Source organism: Piliocolobus tephrosceles, chromosome 4 (genome assembly GCF_002776525.5).
Source record: "Piliocolobus tephrosceles isolate RC106 chromosome 4, ASM277652v3, whole genome shotgun sequence".
Classification (NCBI taxonomy): Eukaryota; Metazoa; Chordata; class Mammalia; order Primates; family Cercopithecidae; genus Piliocolobus; species Piliocolobus tephrosceles.
In genome coordinates this window covers 155,009,822-155,033,866 of record NC_045437.1, presented here as the reverse complement: position 1 = coordinate 155,033,866, position 24,045 = coordinate 155,009,822, and the positions used below count along the sequence as shown (strand labels likewise).

Sequence of the window (24,045 nt, the reverse complement as noted above, 5' to 3'; positions counted from 1 at the left end):
AAACGCTGTCTCTATTAAAAAATGCAAAAATTAGCCAGGCGTGGCAGCAGGCACCTTTAATCCCAGCCACTCGGAGGCTGAGAGGAGAATCAGTGAGCCGAGATCACGCCACCGCATTCCAGCCTAAGTGAAAGAGCAAGACTATCTGAAATAAGCAAATAAATAAAAGTGTACTCCAGGCACAGCGGCTCATGCCTGTAATTTCAGCACTTTGAGAGGCTCAGGTTGGGGGATCACTTGAGGCCAGGAGTTTTAGACTAGCCTTGGCAACATGGCAAGACCTCATCTCTACAAAAAAAAAAAAATTGTTTAAGTATGGTCTTGTTGCAAATGAAGTACTGATAAAAATACCTATGCCCTTGAAAAAGCCTCTGCATTTGACAGAACATTGTATATGTATTGTGTGTACTATAGCACCTCATTAAGACCAATCTGGCCAGGTACAGTGGTTCACACCTGTAATCCCAGCACTTTGGGAGGCTAAGGCAGGAGGAACGCTTGAGCCCAGGACTTCAAGACCAGCTTGGGCAACATGAGGAAACCCTGTCTCTACAAAACATACAAAAATTGGCCTGGCACACATCCATAGTCCCAGATACTTGGGAGGCTGAGGTTGGTGGATCCCCTGAGCCTGGGGAGGTTGAGGCCGCAGTGAGCCATGATGACACCACAGAATTCCAGCCTGGCAACAGAGCAAGACCCTGTCTTGGGGGAGAAAAAAAAAAAAAAACCCAATCTGACTTACTTTTCTAAAAACATCAGGTCCACCATTTTTGTTGCACTTAACATCAAATTCCAGTGATCTGTTTGAGTGTCCATTTCAATGGAATATGAGCTCCCTGAGATCAGAGTCTATGTCTTATATTTTGTATCCTCAGTTTTGCATTTAATAAATACTTGTTGAGTAATCCCAGCACTTTGGGAGGCCGAGGTGGGTGGATCACGAGGTCAGGAGATCGAGACCATCCTGGCTAACACGGTGAAACCCCATCTCTACTAAAAAATACAAAAAATTAGCCAGGCATGGTGGCGGGTGCCTGTAGTCCCAGCTACTCGGGAGGCTGAGGGAGGAGAATGGTGTGAACCCGGGAGGCGGAACTTGGCAGTGAGCCGAGATTGCGCCACTGCACTCCAGCCTGGGGAACAGAGCGAGACTCTGTCTCCAAAAAAATAAAATAAAATAAATACTTGTTGAATTGTTTATGGTCACACAGCTAGTAAGTGGCAGACCTAGCATTTAAGTCTGTATCTATCTTCACTCCAAAGCCTGCCTGTCTGGTAACAATAAATACTATATAGAAGATGTAGTTTGTGGTACATACATGGTATTTTAATTTTTTTCAGTTTGGCCTTCTCGTATCAAGCAGCATTATTAGAATATGTCAATACTGCTTTCATTATTTGCACTCTGCAGCTGAAGGGACTGGAAAGAGGATGCTGCTATTGTAGATACTAATGCAAGTGTTAAATTTAAGGAGTAACTTTACCTTTTTTTTTGTTTTTTTTGGTCACCTAAGCTGGAGTGCAATGTCACTCTGTCACCCAAGCTGGAGTACAATGGTGCAATCTCAGCTCAATTCAACCCCCGCCTCCCAGGTTCAAGCAATTCTCGTGTCTCTGCCTCCTGAGTAGCTGGGATTACAGGTGCGTGCCACCACGACTGGCTAATTTTTTTTTTTTTTTTTGTATTTTTAGTAAAGACAGGGTTTCATCATGTTGGTCAGACTGGTCTCGAACTCCTGACCTCAAGTGATCTGCCTGCCTCAGCCTCCCAAAGTGCTGGGATTACAGATGTGAGCCACTGCACCCAGCCTAGAGTAACTTAACCTTAAGAACAGGTAAGTGCCTGGGTGCAGTGGCTTATACCTGTAATCCCAGCAACTTGGGAGGCTGAGGCAGGCGGATCACGAGGTCAGGAGATTGAGACCATCCTGGCTGACGTGGTGAAACCCTGTCTCTACTAAAATAGAAAACATTAGCCTGGTGTAGTGGTGTGCATCTGTAGTCCCAGCTACTCGGGAGGCTGAGGCAGGGGAATCGCTTGAACCCTGGAGGCAGAGGTTGCAGTGAGTCGAGATCACACCACCCGACTACAGCCTGGCGACAGAGGGAGACTCCATCTCAAAAAAAAAAGAAACAAAAACAAAAAAACAGGTAAGTGTTAGACCTTAGCAGCATCCTATTTATTTATTCATTCATTCGTATATTTTTTGAGTCCAGGTCTTGCTCTCTTGTTCAGGCTTGAGTACAGTGTCATGATCATGGTTCACTGTAGCCCCAAACTCTTGGGCTCAAGTGGTCCTCCCACCTTAGCTTCCCAAAATGCTGGGATTTCACACATGAACTACCATGCCTGGTTTATTATATTTTGGAAACAGAGTCTTGCTCTATCATTCAGTCTGGAGTACAGTGATGTGATTATGGCTCACTGCAGCCTCAACCTCATGGGCTCAAACAATCTTCCCACCTCAGCATCCTAAGTAGTTGGGACCACAGGCATGTGCCACCGTGCCTGCTTTTATTTAATTAATTAATTAATTTGTTTATTTATTTATTTATTTTGTATTGGCAGGGTCTCCCTATGTTGTTGCCTAGGGTGACCTCCAACTCCTGGGCTCAAGCAGTCCTCCTATTTCAGTCTCCCAAAGTGCTGGGATTACAGGCATAAACAATTGCACCCATCTGGGAAGCTCATCTGAGCCTTGGTATCCAGAGTTTTTATTGGAGTTCATCATGTAGATATGATTAATTAGCCATATGGCTGATTTCAGTTTCCAGTCCCTCAGGAGGTGGAGCTGATACCATGTGACCCAGCTCACACTAAATTACATTGTTAGACTATCTTGCATGACCCAGGGCCCCAGGCAAACAAAAACACTATGAAACATGACATCGCAAGGGTTTAGAGGTTACTTCCAAGAAGCCAGCAGTAAAGGCCACACTGTTCTTTGCCAAGGTTAAATCCTTTACACCTGCCCCTCTACATCGTAGAAGGGCCCGTTTCCTCGATTTTCTTGGATTATGCTATTTCTTCAGTTCTCTCTTAGCTTTCCATCAGAGGTAAAAGTAACCTTTGTAGTTTCCAGTTACTACAGCTAGATCATGGTGCAGTAACAAAAATCTCAGTGATTTCTTTTTTTTTTTTTTTTTAAGTTTATTTCTCTGGGCTAGGAGTAGTGGCTCACGCCTGTCATCCCAGCACTCTGGGATGCTGAAGCAGGCAGATTACCTGAGGTCAGGAGTTCAAGACCAGGCTAGTCAACATGGTGAAACTCCCTCTCTACTAAAAATACAAAAAGCCAGGCATGTTGGCTCATGCCTTTAGTCTCAGCTGCTTGGGAGGCTGAGATACGAGAATCATTTGAACCCAGGAGTTGGAGGTTGCAGTAAGCCAACATCTCGCCACTGCACTCCAGCCTGGGTGACAGAATGAGACTCTGTCTCAAAAAAAAAAAAAAAAAAAAAAAAAAGTTTATTTCTCATCTATACTAAACTATCCTCATGTGTTGTAGGAGGGGAAGCTTTACTTCACATCTTTCTTTTTTTTTTTTTTTTTTTGAGACAGAGTCTCGCTCTGTCGCCGGGGCTGCAGTGCAGTGGCCAGATCTCAGCTCACTGCAAGCTCCACCTCCCGGGTTTATGCCATTCTCCTGCCTCAGCCTCCCGAGTAGCTGGGACTACAGGCGCCAGCCACCTCGCCTGGCTAGCTTTTTGTATTTTTTAGTAGAGACGGGGTTTCACCGTGTTAGCCAGGATGGTCTCGATCTCCTGACCTCGTGATCCGTCCGTCTCGGCCTCCCAAAGTGCTGGGATTACAGGCTTGAGCCACCGCGCCCGGCCCTACTTTACATCTTTCTAACCCCAGGATCCAGGATCCAGGATCCAGACTGATGGCAACTCTAACATCACAGTCCTAATGGCAGAGAAGAATCTTAGATAATCTCGCATTTGTCACTTTCATTGACTAGTGCAAGTCACATGGCCGTGCCTGACTTTGGGGATGGCTGGAGAAGTACAGAGGAGCTACATAGTGGAGATTCGTTATAATATTTATAATATATCCAAAAAAGAGCTACCAGAGGCCTGAACTAAATGAGCTCCTTAAAGAGACAAGTGGGATCATATGACTGACTTTGTGCAACATGAGTCTATAAAACTAGGACAGTGGATAAACATTAGTAGGAGTCTGACTGCTTTAATATGAGGTTAAATTTTAGAAGTTTATAGAATTTTAGAATTTTATACGGAGCTGCCTAGAGTGGTAGCAAATTCCTATATAAAAAATGAGTTGGTCACTATTTCTCTCATAGTGACTATTGTGAAGATAGTTCAGATTTTCGTGAAGCACTATTTTGCATGGTTATAACATTTGTCTGCTCCATTGAATCTAAAATAAGTTGGCTGCGCACAGTGGCTCATGCCTGTAATTCCAGCACTTTGGGAGGCCGAGGTGGGAGGATCACCTTAGGTGAGGAGTCCAAGACCAGCCTAGCCAACATGGTGAAACCCTGTCCCTACTAAAAATAGCAAAATTAGCCGGGCTTGGTAGCACATGCCTGTAGTCCCAGCTACTCAGGAGGCTGAGGCACGAGAATTGCTTGAACCCAGGAGGCGGAGGTTGCAGTGAGCCGAGATTGGGCCACAATGCAGTGACCCAGCCTGGGTAACAGAGCGAGACTGGAAATGAAACAAAAAAAAAAAAAAAAAAAAAGCTGAAGTCAACATATAGCATGAATGAGTAGATGTGTCAGAGGGTGAGTAAACCTGGAATGTCTCCTCTTCCTTGATCAAATACCCACTAGCTGGTGGTTCACAAAATGGCTGGTGCTATTTTACTAAGGTCATCAGCTGATAAAAGTGTGCAGTTTCATCTTGGTGGCTAGATCTCCCTCTAAAGAGAGCTGGCTGGAGATTTCTTGCTGATATTTCCTGGCTCATGGTGCTTCTGTGAAATATCTCCAGACTAGCGTGGCATTTAAAGCCCACTTCCAACCCTTCCTGGATTATTCAGTGGGTAAAGGTGGTTCCACCATTATAAATGTGCTTGCTGTGGTCTTCCCTGTAGCCACCACAGCTTCTACTCCACCAATTCATGTCTGGCACTTTCAAATCCAAACTTGAAACTCAAATCCTTTGCAAGTCTTCTTCAGTTTTTCCCTTCAGTTGCAATGATGAATATTTGTCCCCATAATTTTTTTTTTTTTTTTAATTTGAGACAGAGTCTCAAATTTAAAAAAAATTGTTGCCCAGACTGGAGTGCAATGGCCAATCCTGGCTCACCGCAACCTCCACCTCTGGGGTTCAAGTGATTCTGGTGCCTCAGCCTCCCGAGTAGCTGGGATTACAGGTGTGCACCATCACACCCAGCTGATTTTTCTATTTTTAGTAGATACGAGGTTTCGCCATGTTGGCCAGGCTGGTCTGGAACTTCTGGCCTCAAGTAATCTGCCTACCTCAGCCTCCCAAAGTCCTGGGTTAGAAGGCATGACCCACCGTGCCTGGCCCTATTCCCATGAATTCTTATTCGAGATTTTATTGGAATGTTTATATTTGGTTATTTTGAAGAACAATATAACTTGTATGAGCTTAAAATATTTTATGGAAAATAGTAAATATTTGAAAATAGAATAGTATCATGAACATCTAAATAGTGGTGAATATTTTCTTTTTTCTTTTTATCTTTTGAGACAGGGTTTTGCTTGGTCATCCAGGCTACAGTGCAGTGGCGTGATCTTCGTTCACTGTAATCCCTGCCTTCCAGGCTCAAGCGATCCTCCCGCCTCAGTCTACCAAGTAGCTGAGATGAGTTATTTTTGAGACAGAGTCTCATTCTGTCACCCAGACTGGAGTGCAGTGGCGCGATCTGCAACCTCCACCTCCCAGGTTCAAGTGATTCTCCTGCCTCAGCCTTCTAAGTAGGTGGGATTACAGACATGCACCACCATGCCTGGCTAATGTTTTGTAGTTTTAGTAGAGACGGGGTTTCACCATGTTGGCCAGGCTGGTCCTGAACTCCTGACTTCAGGTGATCCACCTGCCTTGGCTTCCCAAAGTGCTGGGATTTATAGGCATGAGTCGCTGTGCCTGGCCACTGATGAGTATTTAAATAGCCCTATTAGCTTATTTAATTTCACAGTTCTGCAAGGAAGACGGTATCTTAATTTCATACATGTGGAAACTTTTGAAGGAGCAGTGACTTGCCCAAAATACCATGGGAGGCAAGTGGCAGAAAGGCATTCAAACTCAGGGCTGTCTGACTTCCTTTGTTATTCTGGTTACCCCCTCTACTGGGCCTGCAAATTATTTGACCTTGTTAGAATGAAAGTTTCTTTTTCTTAAGTGTTTTTATGTACAAATGCCATTTCAGACAAGAGTTTAGAGTTACAGATTTGCAATAGTGTGATTCTATGGTATGGGAGTGCTGTTACACATTCTCAAAATATACCTCAAGAGCAAAAAAAAACCTTGCTTAGAAAAAAAACTTGTTTTTAGATAGGCTACTTAATATGCCTTAAAATCTGTGTACATATTTTAACTTTTTTATATTGGTATTTTCCTTTTACATATAAATAACACTAGCATGATTAATCCTGTTTTTTAGTATTTTATTTTTTTGAGACAGGGTCTCACTCTGTTGCCCAGGCTGGAGTGCAGTGTCACAATCAAACTTAAGGAAGCCTCAGTCTTCTTCCTCCTAGCTCAGTCCTTTCTCCTATCTCAGCCTCCCTAGCAGCTGGCCCTACAAGTACTCATCACCACACCCAGCTAACTGTTTAATTTTTGTAGAGACAGAATCTCTCTATATTGTCCAGGCTGGTCTCAAACTCCTGGCCTCCCGCTTCGGCCTCCCGAAGTCCTGTGATTACAGGTGTGAGTCACTCCACCTAGTTGGAATGATGTTTAGAATCATGTTATGAATCCCTGTCTGCCAAAAAAATCCTACCTTCCCAACCTGGGAATTCTACCTGAGCTTTGTGTCCAGAGTTTTTTTTGTTGTTGTTATTGTTTCTTTGTTTTTTTGAGATGGAGTCTCATTCTGTCCCAGGCTGGAGTGCAGTGGCACGATCTCAGCTCACAGCAACCTCCACCTCCCAGGTTCAAGTGATCCTCCTGCCTCAGCCTTCCAAGTAGCTGGGACTACAGGTGTGCGCCACCATGCCCGAATAATTTTCATATTTTTAGTAGAGATGGGGTTTCACCAGTTGGCCAGGCTGGTTTTGAACTCTTGACCTCGTGATCTGCCCGCCTCGGCCTCCCAAAGTGCTGGGATTACAGGCGTAAGCCTCCGCACCAGGCTGTCCAGAGTTCTTACTGGTGTAGGTTTAATCAACTGTTCACATGGCTTATCTGTCATCAGTCCCTCACTAGGTTGAATGAATGGGCTTGCTTGTTTCGTGTGTTGTGTCCTGGCTTGTGTTTGTCCAGAAAAGTTGTTGCTCCTCCTTTCTTTCCTACTGGCAAGGCAGTACCTGGCCAAGGGCTGTGCTTAAGGTAGAACTCAGTACTATGAATTGTCCATCTTCAAATAGCCTTCATTACATGGGGGAAAAGGGCAAGCATCCTCCTCTAGCCTCTTCCCATTGCTTAATAAAGTGTCTCCCTTTCAGTAGCTGCCCTAATTCTGGATCCTCTCAATTCTGACATCTGGAAATTCACAGGAGGAAGGAGGAAGGAAATGAATCCCTTCTAAGTGGGTTTGTGTGAGGTGACTGATATGTCAGATATCTCACAAGAAAAACATAATAGCGGTAGTTTGTTGTTCCATCTTTTCCTGTGGTTATGGAATAATGAATATGACAATTCCGTGGGGCGCAGTGGCTCACGCCTGTAATCCGCGTGGATCATCAGGATGGCCCATAAAATAAGGCTTTTCATTATCACATGATTCTGGGCATGACAAGTCCCAACTCCCCTGATTTTCATTTATTAGGTCCTGTATCTAAGAAATGGGGTCAGCAGGAGTTCCAGCATCTCAGAATTGTGGTGAAAACCAATACAAGTAAGGAAGTTACTAATTCCCCATTTGGTGGGTCACTCAACCTCAGCCACTGGGGACGGTCGACGCCGGACCACCAACAGCCCAGGCCTAAGGCCACGACGCGCAAGCGCAGCCTGCCAGCCTGGCTCCCTCCCAAAGCTTGCGTGCAGGTCGGCGGCGGGAGATCGGGTCTCGCGATGAGAGTGTGCGTGTGCGTGCGCGGCCCTCGCGAGGTCGCGCACGCCGCCTCTAACATTACAGGGTGGTAGCGGCTTCTTCGTACTGCGTCCGGGGCAGGACTGTGCGCGGCGGCCGCGGCGGGTGCTGGGAGCCAGCGTCTGCCTCGCCGCCGCCCTCGCTGCCTGCCCCTCCGCCTTGGCCCGTTCTCCGCACCGTGCAGAGGCGGCGGGCTGGGGAGGGAGCGGCGCCAGCGCGAGGTTCCCAGCCGCTGGGAAGCCCCTAGACGCGCGGAGGGGCCAGTCTACGAGCGGCTGAGGTAGGTGGGCGCGCGCGGGCTGGTCAGCCGGCCGAGAGTGGAGTCGGGCGGCGGCGAGAACTGGCGTCTAGCTGGCCGGGGAGAAGAGGCCTCCTGCCAAGGGGCCCTAGCGTAGCCGGGAGTGAGAGGAGGGGTCCCGGACGTAGCCTGCTCTTCCCCGGTGTGGAGCCATTACGGGGGGACATTCCTCCTGCGGCGGGGGGAGGGGGCCCCCTTTCTTTTCTTTGAGAGGTCGGAATCCACAGTCCGCTCTCCGCCTTTAAATGAAAGCCTGCCGGCTCGAGATCGGCCTGGCGATGGAGTGCCCGTGGACTTCTACGCTTGCGGAACTCCCGAGTGGACGGACAGTGGCTTATGAATTTTGCTTTTTAGTGGGTACGCAACCCTTTCTCTAGGGTGGCGTGCATCTTCTGCAAACTTGTTATTGACAATACGTTAATAGTCGCTTTCAGCACACAACAGGTAATACATTCTAAACGCCTCGTGTCAGAATAAGGGGAGTCCTTATTTGTGCACCGTGGGGCACAGTTAAGGATAGGAAGAAGACAAAGGAGGCCGTTATTTATGTGCCGTCCTATTATCAAAACTTCCCGTGGTGGGGCAGGGTGCGTGGCTATTGGCCTCTGCTGAATGGACTTTGGGAGTAATTGAGGTGAGTTGCAAATCTTCATTTAGAATTTTGAAACGTGTGTGATTATACGGACCTGAAATAAATCTCTGAGAGTTACGTGATCTGTGATCTTTGGAGAACAGAACTTGGGTTTCTTGACGCTTTCTCCATGTTTAGAAAGCTTCAGGGATGCTTTGTGAAGTTACTAAAAATAGTTACAGTTCTTTATGTTGGCAGTAGTGACTGCCACATTCAAGAGAAGAGAAAGGAATTGTTCTATAAAGAAGGGCTCATTTTAGGGCTTAAACTTTAGGAGTTAAACACAACAAAACAAATTCAACGATGGCAAGTTGTAGCTTATGCTTTGAGTATTCGAATTTAGTCACAGTCCAGATACATAGAAGCTCTTAGTTGACTCCTGTACATTCAGTGAACAATTTTTTTTTTTTTTGAGACGGAGTCTCGCTCTGTCGCCCAGGCTGGAGTGCAGTGACCGGATCTCAGCTCACTGCAAGCTCCGCCTCCCGGGTTCATGCCATTCTCCTGCCTCAACCTCCCAAGTAGCTGGGACTACAGGCGCCCGCCACCTTGCCTGGTTAGTTTTTTGTATTTTTTAGTAGAGACGGGGTTTCACCGTATTAGCCAGGATGGTCTCGATCTGCTGACCTCGTGATCCACCCGTCGCGGCCTCCCAAAGTGCTGGGCTTACAGGCTTGAGCCATCGCGCCCAGCTCAGTGAACTATTTATTGGTTGTTTTGTTTGTTTTGTTTTTCGAAACGGAGTTTCACCCTGTCCCCCAGGCTGGGGTACAGTGGCGCGATCTCGGCTCACTGCAACCTCTGCCTCCCGGGTTCAAGCAATTCTCCTGCCTCAGCCTCCCCAGTAGCTGGGATTATAGACGTGCGCCACCACGCCCGGCTAGTTTTTGTATGTTTAGTAGAGACGGTGTTTCACCATGTTGACCAGGCTGATCTCGAACTCCTGATCTCGTGATCCGCCCGCCTCGACCTCCCAAAGTGTTGGGATTACAGGCGTGAGCCACTGCTCTTGGCTTCAGTAACTATTTAAAAAGATGATCTTTAACCTTTGATAGTCTACACAGCCTGTTCTATAACTCTTGGCTTCTATTCAGTCTACACCGTCTAGAAATATAGTATTCATTCTTTTTTTTTTTTTTTTTTCTGAGAGGGAATCTGTTTCCTAGGCTGGAGTGCAGTGGCACAAAGTCAGCTCACTGCAACCTCCGCCTTTGGGTTCAAGCGATTCTCCTGCCTCAGCCTCCTGAGTAGCTGGAGCCACCATGCCTGACTAATTTTGTGGATTTTTAGTAGAGGTAGGGTTTTGCTGTGTTATCCAGGCCAGGCTAGTCTGGAACTCCCGACCTCAACTGAGCTGCCCACCTTGGCTTCCAAAAGTTCTGGGATTATAGGCCTGAGTCACCCCACTGGACCATTCTGACTCTTAAGAAATGTGGCTTGGGACCGAGCGCAGTGGCTCTTGCCTATAATCCCAGCACTTTGGGAGGCTGAGGCAGGTGGATCACGAGGTCAGGAGATCGAGACCATCCCGGGTAACACGGTGAAACCCCATGTCTACTAAACTACAAAAAATTAGCCGGGCGTGGTGGCTGGCGCCTGTAGTCCCAGCTACTCAGGAGGCTGAGGGAGGAGAATGGCGAGAACCCGGGAGGCGGACTTTGCAGTGAGCCAAGATCACGCCACTGCTCTCCAGCCTGGGGGACAGAGCGAGACTCCGTCTCAAAAAAGAAATGTCGCTTGCATACGTTCAATCAGAGTCTTTTGGCCTGACGCGGTGGCTCACGCCTGTAATCCCAGCACTTTGGGAGGCCAAGGCAGGTGAATCACCTGAGCTCAGGAGTTCGAGACCAGCCTGGCCAACATGGTGAAACTTTGTTTATTCTAAAAAAAAAAAAAACTACAAAAATTAATGTGGCATGATGGTACATACCTGTAATCCCAGATACTCTGGAGGCTGAGGCAGGAGAATTGCTTGAACCCAGGAGGTGGAGGTTCTTACAGTGAGCCAAGATCACACCATTGCACTCCAGCCTGGACAAGAGCAAAACTCCGTCTTAAAAAAAAAAAAAAAAAAAAAAACACCGTGCGTGGTGCCTCATGCCTGTAATCCCAACACTTTGGGAGGTGGAGGCAGGCAGATCACCTGAGGTCAGGAGTTCGAGAGCAGCCTGGCCAACATGGTGAAATCCCCATCTCTACTAAAAATAAAAAAAATTAGCTGGGCGTGGTGGCATGTGCCTGTAATCCCAGCTACTCAGGAAGCTGAGGCAGGAGAATTGCTTGAACCTGAGAGACAGAGGTTGCGGTGAGCCAAGATTGCACCATTGCACTCCAGCCTGGGCAACAAGAGCGAAACTCCGTCTCAGAAAAAAAAAAAGAAAAAAGTGTTTTAACAATAGCCCTGAAGTGGGAGGAGGAAGGCATTATGGAGTGCAGGGTTAAGCTCACATTATGCAAATACTTTTTATATAAACACAAGTATCCTGCATGTAAATGTATAGTGATGGTTATGCATGCAAGCATTTAATAGTGCTGATTCCCAACTTAATAAAGTTGAAGTGTGAAAATAGGAAAGGATTGGTTTTAGTTCTATTTGCGTTTTTAAAGTTAATTATTTACATGAGTAATTCTCATATTAAATTCCTTGTCTGGCTTGTTTATGAATTATTAAGTAGAATACTGTTCTGATTTCTTGGCAGTAGCAGGGAAGGAATATATAGAACATACAGAAGCCCTACACTTCAGACATGTTAGGTCAGGGTCTTTTTTTTTTTTTTTTAAGGCAGTCTCACTCTGTCGCCCAGCCTGGAGTGCAATGGTGTGATCTCGGCTCACTGCAACCTCTGTCTCCTGGGTTCAAGCAATTCTGCTGCTTCAGCCTCCCAAGTAGCTGGGATTACAAGTGCATGCCTCCATGCCCAGCTAAGTTTTGTATTTTTAGTAGTGACTGGGTTTCTCCCTGTTAGTCACGCTGGTCTCGAACTCCTGACCTCAAGTGATCCACCCCCCCTCAGCCTCCCAAAGTGCTGGGATTACAGGTGTGAGCTACCACACCTGGCCAAGTTAGTGTCTCATTATCTTTCCATTGGAATAAATAGCTTTACTCTTGTCAATTTGTGCTTAGAATAGTGTTTTGCATGGAGTTGGCCCTCAATAAACGTGAGTTATGTCAGAACTAAATTTACATAATACAAACTAAAGGCATAAATTCTGGAGAATATTAAAGGAATGGAGAAATGGAGATGCGTGTTTTTTGTTTTTTGTTTTCTTTGAGACGGAGTTTGCTCCTGTTGCCCAGGCTGGAGTGCAATGTCATGATCTCAGCTCACTGCAACCTCTGCCTCCCAGGTTCAAGCGATTCTCCTGCCTCAGCGTCCTGAGTAGCTGGGATTACAGGCATGTACCACCATACCAGGCTAAATTTTTTTATTTTTAGTAGAGACGGGGTTTCTCCATGTTGGTCAGGCTGGTCTCGAACTCCCAACCTCAGTTGATCCACTCGCCTTGGCCTCCCAAAGTTCTGGGATTACAGGGATGAACCACCACACCCGGCCAAGATACATGCTTTTTAAAAATTGCATGTCAGGGCAGGGCGCGGTGGCTCAAGCCTGTAATCCCAGCACTTTGGGAGGCCGAGACGGGCGGATCACAAGGTCAGGAGATCGAGACCATCCTGGCTAATACGGTGAAACCCCGTCTTTACTAAAAACTACAAAAAACTAGCCGGGTGACGAGGCGGGCGCCTGTAGTCCCAGCTACTTGGGAGGCTGAGGCAGGAGAATGGCGTAAACCCAGGAGGCGGAGCTTGCAGTGAGCTGAGATCCGGTCACTGCACTCCAGCCTGGGCAACAGAGCCAGACTCCGTCTCAAAAAAAAAAAAAAAAAATTGCATGTCTTTCTTTTTTTTTTGGGTTGGAGTTTCGCTCGTCTCCCAGGCTGAAGTGCAGTGGTGCAGTCTTGGCTCATTGCAACGTCCACCTCCTGGGTTTGAGCGATTCTCCTGCCTCAGCCTCCTGAGTAGCTGGGATTACAGGTGTGCACCATTACGCCAGGCAAATTTTTTTTGTATTTTTAGTAGAGACAGGGTTTTACCATTTTGGCCAAGCTAGTCTCGAACTCCTGACCTCGGGTGATCTGCCTGCCTCAGCCTCCCAAAGTTCTGGGATTAGAGGCATGAGCCACCATGCCCAGCTGCACGTCTCATTTTTTAATGGTGTGTTTTTTTCAGTGTGGATTGATATCTGAGTCAAGGATAGTGGCATTTTGCCTCTAAAAGCCTAACATAATGTAAGCTGAGACTGTATATCCTGAGTACTGATAGATTATGAATATTTATATATATATATTTTATACATACATAAATACATATATATATATATATATATTTGTTACCCTCCTGGTAAGTCACATAACTTTTTTTTTTCCCAAAAAAATTTTCCCAAAAATTTTTGTATTTTTAGTAGAGACAGGGTTTTACCGTGTTGGCCAGGCTGGTCTCGAACTCCTGACCTTAGGTGATCTGCCTTGCCTCGGCCTCTCACAGTCCTGGGATTGTAGGCGTGAGCCATCGTGGCTGTCCTGGTTCTTTACTAATTCTGGCATTTGCTTTTCTTGCATTTGGAAATCAAATCTCTTTGACTTTGCAGTCAGAAAGAATTTGTGCATCTTTGGTGAGGAAGATGCTAAAAAGGTGAATAAAAACTTAAGTGAGAATATTTTAAGTTGGGTCTGTGTTTTCATTTTAGTATAATCAAGCGATTTCATGGTGAAGGGTGGATTCCCCACCCCCCCCAGGGAACGTTTGGCAATGTCTGGAGAAATTTTTGGTTGTCACTTATTTAGGGGAAGGGAGAGAGGTGTTACTACTGACATCTAGTGGGTAGAGGCCAGGGATGCTGCTAAGCATTGTACAATGCAGTGGACAAACCACAACAAAATTATCTGACCCAAATAACAGTGCTGCTTTTGAAAAACCTTGGTATGCTACACTGTAAATTGTTGGTTCTGAAGTTGAATTACCAGAAGTCATATTTGGCTTAACCATTTCCTAATGTGTGACCCTGGCAGAATGCTTAAAGTCTGTAAAATAGAGCTAATATTGTGTATTCCTTATAGGCTTGTACTGAGGATTAAATCAGATAATGTGCAAAGAACCAAGCTTATTGCCTGGCACATAACAAAATGCTAAAAAATTGGTAACTTTCAGCCAATACTATATTTGGAACTCATCTTGAGAGTCTTTTTTCCCATCTGAAATTAGAATTTGAGCTAGAGAAATGATAATTAATAATCTAGTTCTTTTTGTTTTTGTTTTTTGAGACAGAGTCTTGCTCTGTCACCCAGGCTGGAGTGCAGTGGCACGATCTCGGCTCACTGCAGCCTCTGCCTCCTGGGTTCAACCAATTCTCCTGCCTCAGCCTCCTGAGTAGCTGGGACTGCAGGCACGTGCCAACATGCCCAGCTAATTTTTTGTATTTTTAGTAAAGACTGTGTTTCACTGTGTTAGCCAGGATGGTCTAGATCTCCTGACTTTGTGATCCACCTGCCTCAGCCTCCCAAAGTGCTGGGATCACAGGCGTGAGCTACCATGCCCGGCCAGTCATCTAGTTCTTGTATCTGTGGGGAGTGAGTGAAAAAAGTATTCCACTTAATATTTGTGTTTAGGCCAGTCTTGTTTTATGTTCTCAAGTCTAAAAAGCTTTTGCCATAAACAAGTAGCTTCTCACTGTAGACATTTTTCCATCAAATTGAGACTTTAAGCCAGCTTGCCAATTGCTCTGTATCTGTTGATTTTCAGCAAATATTTCATAATTTAACAGAATTTGATTCTGTGACTTCATGCCCATCTCCTTTTGCCTTTACAAACTAAAGTAAGTTTACAGTGGTTTTGGCTAACCTTATTACGTGTTTGTAGCCTCTGGGAGTAACTGTTTTCGTAACTGAGGTTTTGGGGCACTTTCACATGTATGAAGGGTGCACACAAATATCTCCTAACAACTTGGGGCTAGACCTTAATATATATTTGTGACTTTTTCTAAATCCAAATTAGAACCCATATCTTTATCTCTCTTTTCTCATCACAACGTAATACTGTAGTCTCTGTAAAACTCTCATTTCCGGCTAGGCGCGGTGGCTCATGCCTGTAATCCCATCACTTTGGAGGCCAAGGCAGGCCAATCACCGGAAATTGGGAGTTCAAGACCAGCCTGACCAACATGGAGAAACCTCATCTCTATTAAATATACAGGCCGGGCACAGTGGCTCCCACCTGTAATCTCAGCACTCTGGGAGGCCAACGCAGGCAGATCATGAGGTCAGGAGATCGAGACCATCCTGCCTAACATGGTGAAACCCCATCTCTACTAAAAATACAAAATATTAGACGGGTGTGGTGGCGGGCACCTGTAGTCCCAGCTACTTGGGAGACTGAGGCAGGAGAATGGCGTGAACCAGGGAGGTGGAGCTTGCAGTGAGCTGAGATCACGCCACTGCACTGCAGCCTGGGTGACAGAGCAAGACTCTGTCTCAAAAGAAAAAATAAATAAAAAATAAAATGAAATTACAAAATAAAAATTAAAAATTAGCTGGGCGTGGTGGCTCACGCCTGTAATCCCAGCACTTTGGGAGGCCGAGGTGGGCGGATCACGAGGTCAGGAGATCAAGACCATCCTGGCTAACACAGTGAAACCCCATCTTTACTAAAAATACAAAAAAATTAGCCGGGCGTAGCGGCGGGCGCCTGTAGTCCCAGCTACTCGGGAGGCTGAGGCAGGAGAATGGCGTGAACCTGGGAGGTGGAGCTTGCAGTGAGCCGAGATTGCGCCACTGCACTCCAGTCTGGTGGCAGAGCGAGACTCTGTCTCAAAAAAAATAAAAATAAAAATAAAAAATTAGCCAAGGGTGGTGGCGCATACCTGTAATCCCAGCTGCTTGGGAGGCTGAGGCAGGAGAATCGCTTGAACCCAGTAGGCAGAGGTTGTGGTGAGCCAAGATCATGCCATTGCACTCCAGCCTGGGCAACAAGTGCGAAACTCCATCTTAAAAAAAAAAAAACCTGCCATTTCCTCTGTCTAAATGATATGGCTATTTAGAGCTGGTTTGTTGTGGTAGTGGTTTTAATAAGTCATATATATATATATATAAAACCACAGGGATATCCTTACAGACAAAATAGAGACTTTGGACCTTTTTTTTTTTTTTTTTTTTCTATTTCAAGAACAGGAATCTTGCTGTGTTGCCCAGGCTGGATTCAAACTCCTGGGCTCAAGTGATCCTCCACCTCAGCCTCCCTAATAGCTGATGCCACCATGCCTGGCTGGACTGTTCTTTAATAAGTCACAGGGCTTGTGTAAGGGAAGATGATCGACACTATATTTATGATCAAGGGAGAAAGTAACGTTGTACATTGAACTTTTTGTCTTGATAAATATACCTTAAAAATAGGAGGTATTGGCTGGGCGCCATGGCTCACGCCTGTAATCCCAACACTGTGAAAGGCTGAGGCAGGCAGATCACGAGGTCAGGAGTTCGAGACCAGCCTGACCAATATGGTGAAACCCTGTCTCTACTAAAAGGACAAAAATTAGCCAAATGTGGTGGCAGGCGCCTGTAGTCCCTGTTACTCAGGAGGCCGAGGCAGGAGAATCGCTTGAACCCAGGAGGCGGAGGTTGCAGTGAGTTGAGATTGTGCCACTGGACTCCAGCCTGGGCGATGGAGTGAGACTCCATCTCAAAAAAAAAAAAATTTTTTTAAAAAGGAGGTATTTTATTATGGTTGTCATCCATGTTTTTGTAGTATAAGTCTTAAGCATTTGTATAATGTTCACTCATTTTAACTAATGGAAATCTTTTTTTACCTTTTGTATTGATACTGCCTTCTATTGGGCTGGAAGATGTTTGAAGGGAGTCAGTACCTTGGGCCTTTCTTTACACTTGATATTAGCCAAAAGGCCAAGAAGCAGTAGAGATTGTGTTCATTGCTTGGCACATTCTGTCTTTTGTGAAGTGCAACATACACTCAGGATTCTGTATAAATCATAAATTACAATAACGATGGAGTGTCCATCTTGTGGAAACTGTTGTCAGGCCAGTAGTATACATGTGAGAAATACAATAAAAGGCCAACAGGAGGCATTCCAAGAACATCAGACAAACTGAAATAAAGAATTGTGTTAATAAGAGTTCTTGGCTTTACTGTTACTCTTTTGAGGTTTAGTAATCTAGAAAAGCCCACAGAATAGAACATTTGTTTTTGACTTACACACTTTTCCAGTTTCTAACCAGAGAACATTATAGCTATGAAATCAGTATTATAATAGAGTTATCTTGTATGATATTTGTCCCATGATTAAATTGAGAAGAACAAGTATCCTTGAATCTGCTGATGTGTGTTTGTTTATAGGTGGTCTGGAGTCCTGCCTGTCAGCCTAATTTTAGGTAGCCTGCATAATTGTTGGAAGACAGACTTTTCTCACTGAATGCTGCATACAGATATGTATTTGTATATGTGTATTTATATATATTTGTCTTTTATTTTTGGTAGAAAATGATGCATCCTGTTGCCAGCAGTAATCCAGCTTTCTGTGGGCCTGGCAAGCCTTCCTGCCTCAATGAAGATGCCATGAGAGCTGCTGATCAGTTTGACATATATTCCTCCCAGCAAAGCAAATACAGCCACACAGTCAACCACAAACCAATGGTTTGTCAGAGGCAAGACCCATTAAATGAAACACACTTGCAGACTACAAGTGGCAGAAGCATAGAAATAAAAGACGAACTAAAGAAAAAGAAGAATCTCAACCGATCTGGTAAGCGTGGCCGGCCTTCGGGAACCACCAAATCAGCAGGATACCGGACCAGCACAGGCAGACCCCTGGGAACCACCAAAGCAGCTGGATTTAAGACAAGTCCAGGCAGACCTCTGGGGACAACTAAAGCTGCGGGATACAAAGTCAGCCCAGGGAGACCTCCAGGTAGCATTAAAGCTCTATCCCGTCTTGCCGATCTTGGTTATGGCTGTGGCACTGCTGCTTTTCCTTACCCTATGATGCATGGCAGAGCAGTTCACGGGGTAGAGGAAACTAGCAGTGAAGTCAAACCACCCAATGAGTGAATGAGGCAGGAAAAGAGGGCCAGGTTTAGAAGGAAGATTGTGAATAATCCCAAAGCTTCTTGGTTTTATTTTGATATACATAATTTTATGGCCTGGGCTTTCCAAATTTGTTTTCCTGTTTGGTTTTTTTCCTGCTTTTGCTCAAAAACTGCCATATGCTGACAGATGCACTCAGGGCATGAGCAGTGGCATTGTATTTGTACATAGGTTCAAGTGTAACACCTAACTAAATCATTTTTGCTTTTCCTTTAGCATTATGGTCATGTCTCATGTTTCATTACTACTTTGGGGCTGTTCTAAATAGATGCTTTATGTGATAAACAACTGAAACCATTATACCTATTAGTTTGTGAAGTAAGCCTACAATATAATAAATATACTAATGTATTTTTAACTGGTGGAGCAAAAAAGCAAGCAAACTAATGAATCAGGATTACTTGAGGTAATGGCTGTGTGAGTTTTTGTAACATTTATTTTCACAAGACGGGACACAGATATTTGTATGCTTTGGCATTTACATCCACTTCAAATGTTAAAAAACTTATTTTTAATGTTCTAGGTTTAAGCAGCTTGTAATTTATTGATCTACATGGCATTAATTGATTTAACCATTATTCCTGAAATAATTCTTTAGTGTTTGCCTTTGAGCAGTGATAGTTTGTGTATTTTTTAATTGCCTAAGAGCATATATACCAAACACTACAAGCAATTCATATTTACAGAAAATTTAAACTATTTTATAAAAACTGCACATTACATTTTTGGTGAAATACAGTGCATTCTGAGGATAGCATATTTCATATAATAGAAAAAGAAACATTCTCTAGGTTTGCATGTAGCTATAGTCACTATATTTTGCCTTTCATATAGAAAGTTTTAAAGTGTCATGTTTAAAAACGTTTATTGGCCGGGCATGGTGGTTCACACCCAGCACTTTGGGAGGCTGAGGCGGGCGGATCACTTGAGGTCAGCAGTTCAAGACCAGCCTGGCCAACATGGTGAAATCCCATCTCTACTAAAAATACAAAAATTAGCCACACGTGGTGGCGGATGCCTGTAATCCAAGCTACTCGGGAGGCTGAGGCAGGAAAATCCTGAAACCCAAGAGGCAGAGGTTGCAGTGAGCCAAGATTGCACCACTGCCCTCCAGCCTGGGTGGCAGAGTAAGACTCCATCTCAAATAAATAAATAAATAAATAAAACCATTTATTAATGTTGCTCATTTATTTGGAACATTTTTAGTTTTTCTCAGAAATTGTCCCATTGCATTAGCACTTACTGTGTTTTCAGGTTTATATCTACCAAAGGACACAAATTGAATGGTAGACTGTAAAACTGGTATAAACAGAATGCAGTTTCCTGACCATCAGAACCCAAATATTAAGAAACATATAGGAATCCATCTATGCATGAAACATGTAAAAAATATGTTGGTTAGTTTAATTAAAAATCTTATTGTGGCTCTAGTGAGACCATTTCATCCAAAAGATTTTTTTCCCCCAGTGATGTTTGCTTTAGAAGCAAGATAGAAAGGAAGAAAAAGCATTAGGTAAATATGTATAGTAGGGACAGAGGGAAATCTTTCTTCTTTCCTTTCTGAAAGTAATATTTCTTGTTACACATTTTATTTATTTTGAGTTTGTTCTAAATAAAATATTATAAACTTCAGACTTGAAAAAATTCCACTGAACTTTAAAGTTACAGTGTTCATGTTTGGGATTTTAAATGCCTTTGAGATTAAAATGTAGAATTGCAGGACCCAAAAACTTTTAAAATAATTAAAATTTTAAAAGGGCACATGTTGTGTTTTTTGGGCTGCTCTGAGTTAATGCAAACTCTGATTGCAAATGGAAGTCATGTTTCATACCTTTTTTATCAGGAAAAAAGCAGCAAGCCTTCAGGTGTTCCAGTGATGCCTGACACAATGAGCTGGACTTTATGCTGCTCTTTACAGTAAGAGGTGTTGCATTGTATGTGGGAACTATGTGCCCTGGCATCTAAGACAGTGACCTCAACAATATTAGCTTTGCACAAACCATAGAGAACGATGTTGGACGGCTACATAATCAGTTATAACATTCTGGCAGCTAAATTGCTACAAGAGCTTCTTCTTGCAGAAGCTTAAAATACAAGATTTTTAATAATTTACTCAGAACAGTATAACTTCTGACACACACAAATGCTTGCCTCTTCATTCATACGTTCGTTACCTACTCTCCACATGTGTCTGTCATTTAGCTGTTTGTCACGATGATGTTCAGCAGTTGGCTGCTTAGAATCTTTTTCAAGCCAGTTTCTAAGACAGTTGTTTAATTTAATGTTCTACCATAGAATAATGCACACCATTGTCAAAGATTTGATTGTTGTGTTTTATAGTAAGTCCATTTGACAATTTATTTCCCTTTCAGTTTATTTTCCTTCCTTATTTTGTTATACATGCCCTTCCCTTTCTCCCCTGCCTTTCCTACATTCATTCCTCTTCCTCTACCCTTCAGCACATCTACTTACTGGTGCTGTGCTGTGTGTCAGAAGATAAAACAGGTGTATTATTGTATAATGAATTTTGTATACATGTTTATGAAATGGTGAGATCAACTAAAGGAGGCATGTTCATAACAGTGTTTATTATCAGGAGCTATGTCCCAGGAAAAACAAAACAAAAAAAAAAAACGGGAGGGGCAAGTGGCTACAGTTGTAAATGGATAACATCATTTAGAAAGCTGAATTTACTGTTCATCTGAGCGGTTACCTGGAGTATTATATCTATGCACTGGTGAGCATCTCCTGATTCCACTTACTTTTCTCCCTGTGAACAGTTTACTGGTGCCATGCTGAAGAGAAAGACATCTAAGTGATAACATGAATGAAGTCTTAAAAATTTAAAATATTTTTACTGCTATATAAACTAAAGACTACATTGTGCATCTTTTCTAACACTGTCTCTTGTTATGATAAACACTGAAATAGCATGTTAAACAGTTGCCTATACTTCAATATAATCAGTTGGGGAAAACTGGCCTTTTCTCCCCCACTGTATGATTGTTTCTTGAAAGGCAAATTGCTAATTTTATACTGTGTGACTCTGTTCTTCACAAAATAGGTTTCATTACTCTATATTTAAACTGTTGGTCGGAAAATGATCTGCAATTCAAGTAAGTTTGCATTACTTTTTTCTTTAAAAAGTACTTTAACATGCCTTATTTATTATATTAGCAATTAAGGAGCTAATAACAGATGAAATTTTCATTTTTTTGACAAATGTAACCTTGCATAACTAATATTTAGGATGATTTTGATACTGTCTTTAGAGTTTTGCACTGGATATTAAAAAAATATTGGCACATGTACTGGAAGAAAATGACTAGTATCTGGTTTAATTTTTAATATTTAGGGACATTTTAAAAAATCAGTGTTTTAATTAGACTAAAAATTCTTTATATTTTTTATTTGCTTTTTAAAAGAAACATCTGTCAAAGTAATATTGATTCCAAACTGATGTTTGTGTGAATTTACGTGTCTATTTTCATGAACTAAGAATAGAGTTTCTTTGAGTTAAGGAGAAAAAAATATATATTTGGGTCCATTTATTAGGTTAAAGTTGACCCATTCAGTGTAAAAATAACCACAGTGTGTGAGCTAAAGAAAAAAAGTAAATTTCTCCTTTATATTCTAAGAAGCTTTAAAAGAACAATTCAGGGGATATTGATAACTGCTACTCTGTCAGTCATTGTCTCTATATGCAGTACAATTTTATGGTCCCTTTATAGTAATATAAAGAATTCAAACAGTTTTTCAAAACATTTTTTTCCTTGGACATAAAAAATTTTGATGCTATTCTATTTTTGTTTTTATTATAGCTTAACTGTATGCTGTTAAACTCTAGGATATATCTGAATCTTTCCTCCCCCCCCCCCAAATATATAAATCTGTGCTCTCACATATAATGTATTTAATTTTTGGAAAATTTAATGCTATAGTAAATCAAGTGTGTGATTTAAAGTAATCAGATCACTTTGATTCTTTCAGTTTTCAGAATTTCTTTTTTCCACAGGTAATTTTGGAGAAAATAATTACCAATTAACTGATAATAAGCACGCTGTCCTCTGCTGTAAAAAGTCTCAATAGATACTGTGTATGTTTCTATGTCCATGAACTTGAGCTACTCGTGTGCAATTATGTGTATGGGAATGGAGTAGTGTTCATGATTTGTATCTACATCATCATATGGATGTATATTTATTAATAAAGTCATTACTTTAAAACCAACCGTGTTTACTACTTTGTTTTTTAGTGTGGTACTTTTCAAGTACTTAAGTGGTAAATGGTAAACCTTTTTCATGACTGTAGATTTTGTGTTTTTCTTTGAATTTTGCTTTTTTTTTTCTTTTTTAAAAGACAGGGTCTCACTCTGTCACCCAGGCTGGAGTTCAGTGGTGTGATCATACCTCACAGCAGCCTTAACCTTCTGGGCCCAAGCAGTCCTCCTGCCTTCCCACCTCACCTTCCCGAGCAGTTGGGATTACAGGTATATGCCACCATGCCCAGCCTGATTTTTTAATTTTTGTAGAGATGGGGTCACCTATGTTGCCCAGGCTGGTCTCAAACTCCTAGTCTCTGGCCAGACGCAGTGGCTCCCCCTTGTAATCGCAGCACTTTGGGAGGCCAAGGCGGGTGGATCACAAGGTCAGGAGTTCGAGACCAGCCTGACCAAGATGGTGAAACCCCGTCCCTACTAAAAATACAAAAATTAGCTGAGCATGGTGGCACTTGCCTGTAATCCCAGCTACTTGGGAGGCTGAGACACAGAATTGCTTGAACCCAGGAGGCAGAGGTTGCAGTGAGCCAAGATTGCGCCACTGCACTCCAGCCTGCACGAGAAACAAAGATAAATCAGAATACAGCTAGAAATAAAAAAAGATGCATCAGACAAATAGTTCTACTAAAAGACTAATACTTAAACATTATTGATCCCTTTGGTTTTTTTTAAAATTAGATATTAAACATGGCTCATTTTAAAATTTATTTAGAGATACAGTCTCTGTCAGACACCCAGGCTGAAGTACAGTGACACAGTCATAGCTCACTGCAGCCTTGAACTTCTGGGCTCAAGTGATCCTCCCACCTCAGCCTCCAAAGTAGCTGGGACTACACCCAGCTTATTTATTTATTTATTTTGTAGAGATAGGGTTTTGCTATGTTACCCAGGCCGGACTTGAACTCTTGGCGTCAGATAGTCTTCCTGCCTTAGCCCCCCATAGTGCTAGGATTACAGAAGCAACATAGCTCATTTTGTTATTTGTTTTTTGAGACAGGATCTTGCTCTGTCACCCAGGCTGAAGTGCAGTGGCACGACCTTAGGTTACTGCAACATCCAAATCCTGGGCTCAAGCGATCCTCCCAACTCAGCCTCCTAAGAAGCTGGGACTACAGGCATGTGCTACCACACCTGGCTAGTTTGTATTTTTTCTTTTTTATCATGTGCGTGTGTATTTAAATATAGATGTGGCCTCACTAAGTTGCCCACACCTGTCTTGAACTCCTGCGTTCTAGGGATCCTCCTGACTTGGCCCCCCAAAGGCCTGGGATTACAGGCGTGAGACATCCGCCCGGCTCAGATTGTTAAAAGTCCTTTCACTCATACATGGCCATGTGCTGTTGATTAGGTGGGCTATTCCTAATGTGGGAAAAGATCGACACCATCATGGACAGTTTGGGCTCACAGGATTACTTATCTATTAAATATATTTTAGTCCAATGTTTTCTAGTTCTTTATAGAGTTTCTGTAATATTTATTTGTCCATTGTAATTAT

At 43.3% G+C, this 24,045-nt stretch overlaps 1 protein-coding gene across 3 annotated transcripts; it reads left to right on the top strand.

The window, feature by feature from the left end:
• The first annotated feature begins 8,209 nt into the window (after window positions 1-8,209).
• Window positions 8,210-22,501, top strand: C4H5orf24 (chromosome 4 C5orf24 homolog). 3 transcript variants are annotated; one of them, XM_023195900.1, is made up of 4 exons: window positions 8,210-8,474; window positions 17,666-18,095; window positions 21,336-21,387; window positions 22,287-22,495. In XM_023195900.1, the coding sequence occupies exons 2-4, from the start codon at window positions 17,669-17,671 to the stop codon at window positions 22,288-22,290; spliced, it is 483 nt and encodes a 160-aa protein (XP_023051668.1). In that variant the 5' UTR covers window positions 8,210-8,474; window positions 17,666-17,668; the 3' UTR covers window positions 22,291-22,495. The 3 variants fall into 3 exon arrangements, with proteins under 3 accessions (XP_023051668.1, XP_023051671.1, XP_023051664.1); XM_023195903.1 differs by having other exon boundaries at window positions 20,115-22,501; XM_023195896.1 differs by having other exon boundaries at window positions 17,666-22,501.
• Window positions 22,502-24,045: the final 1,544 nt, after the last annotated feature.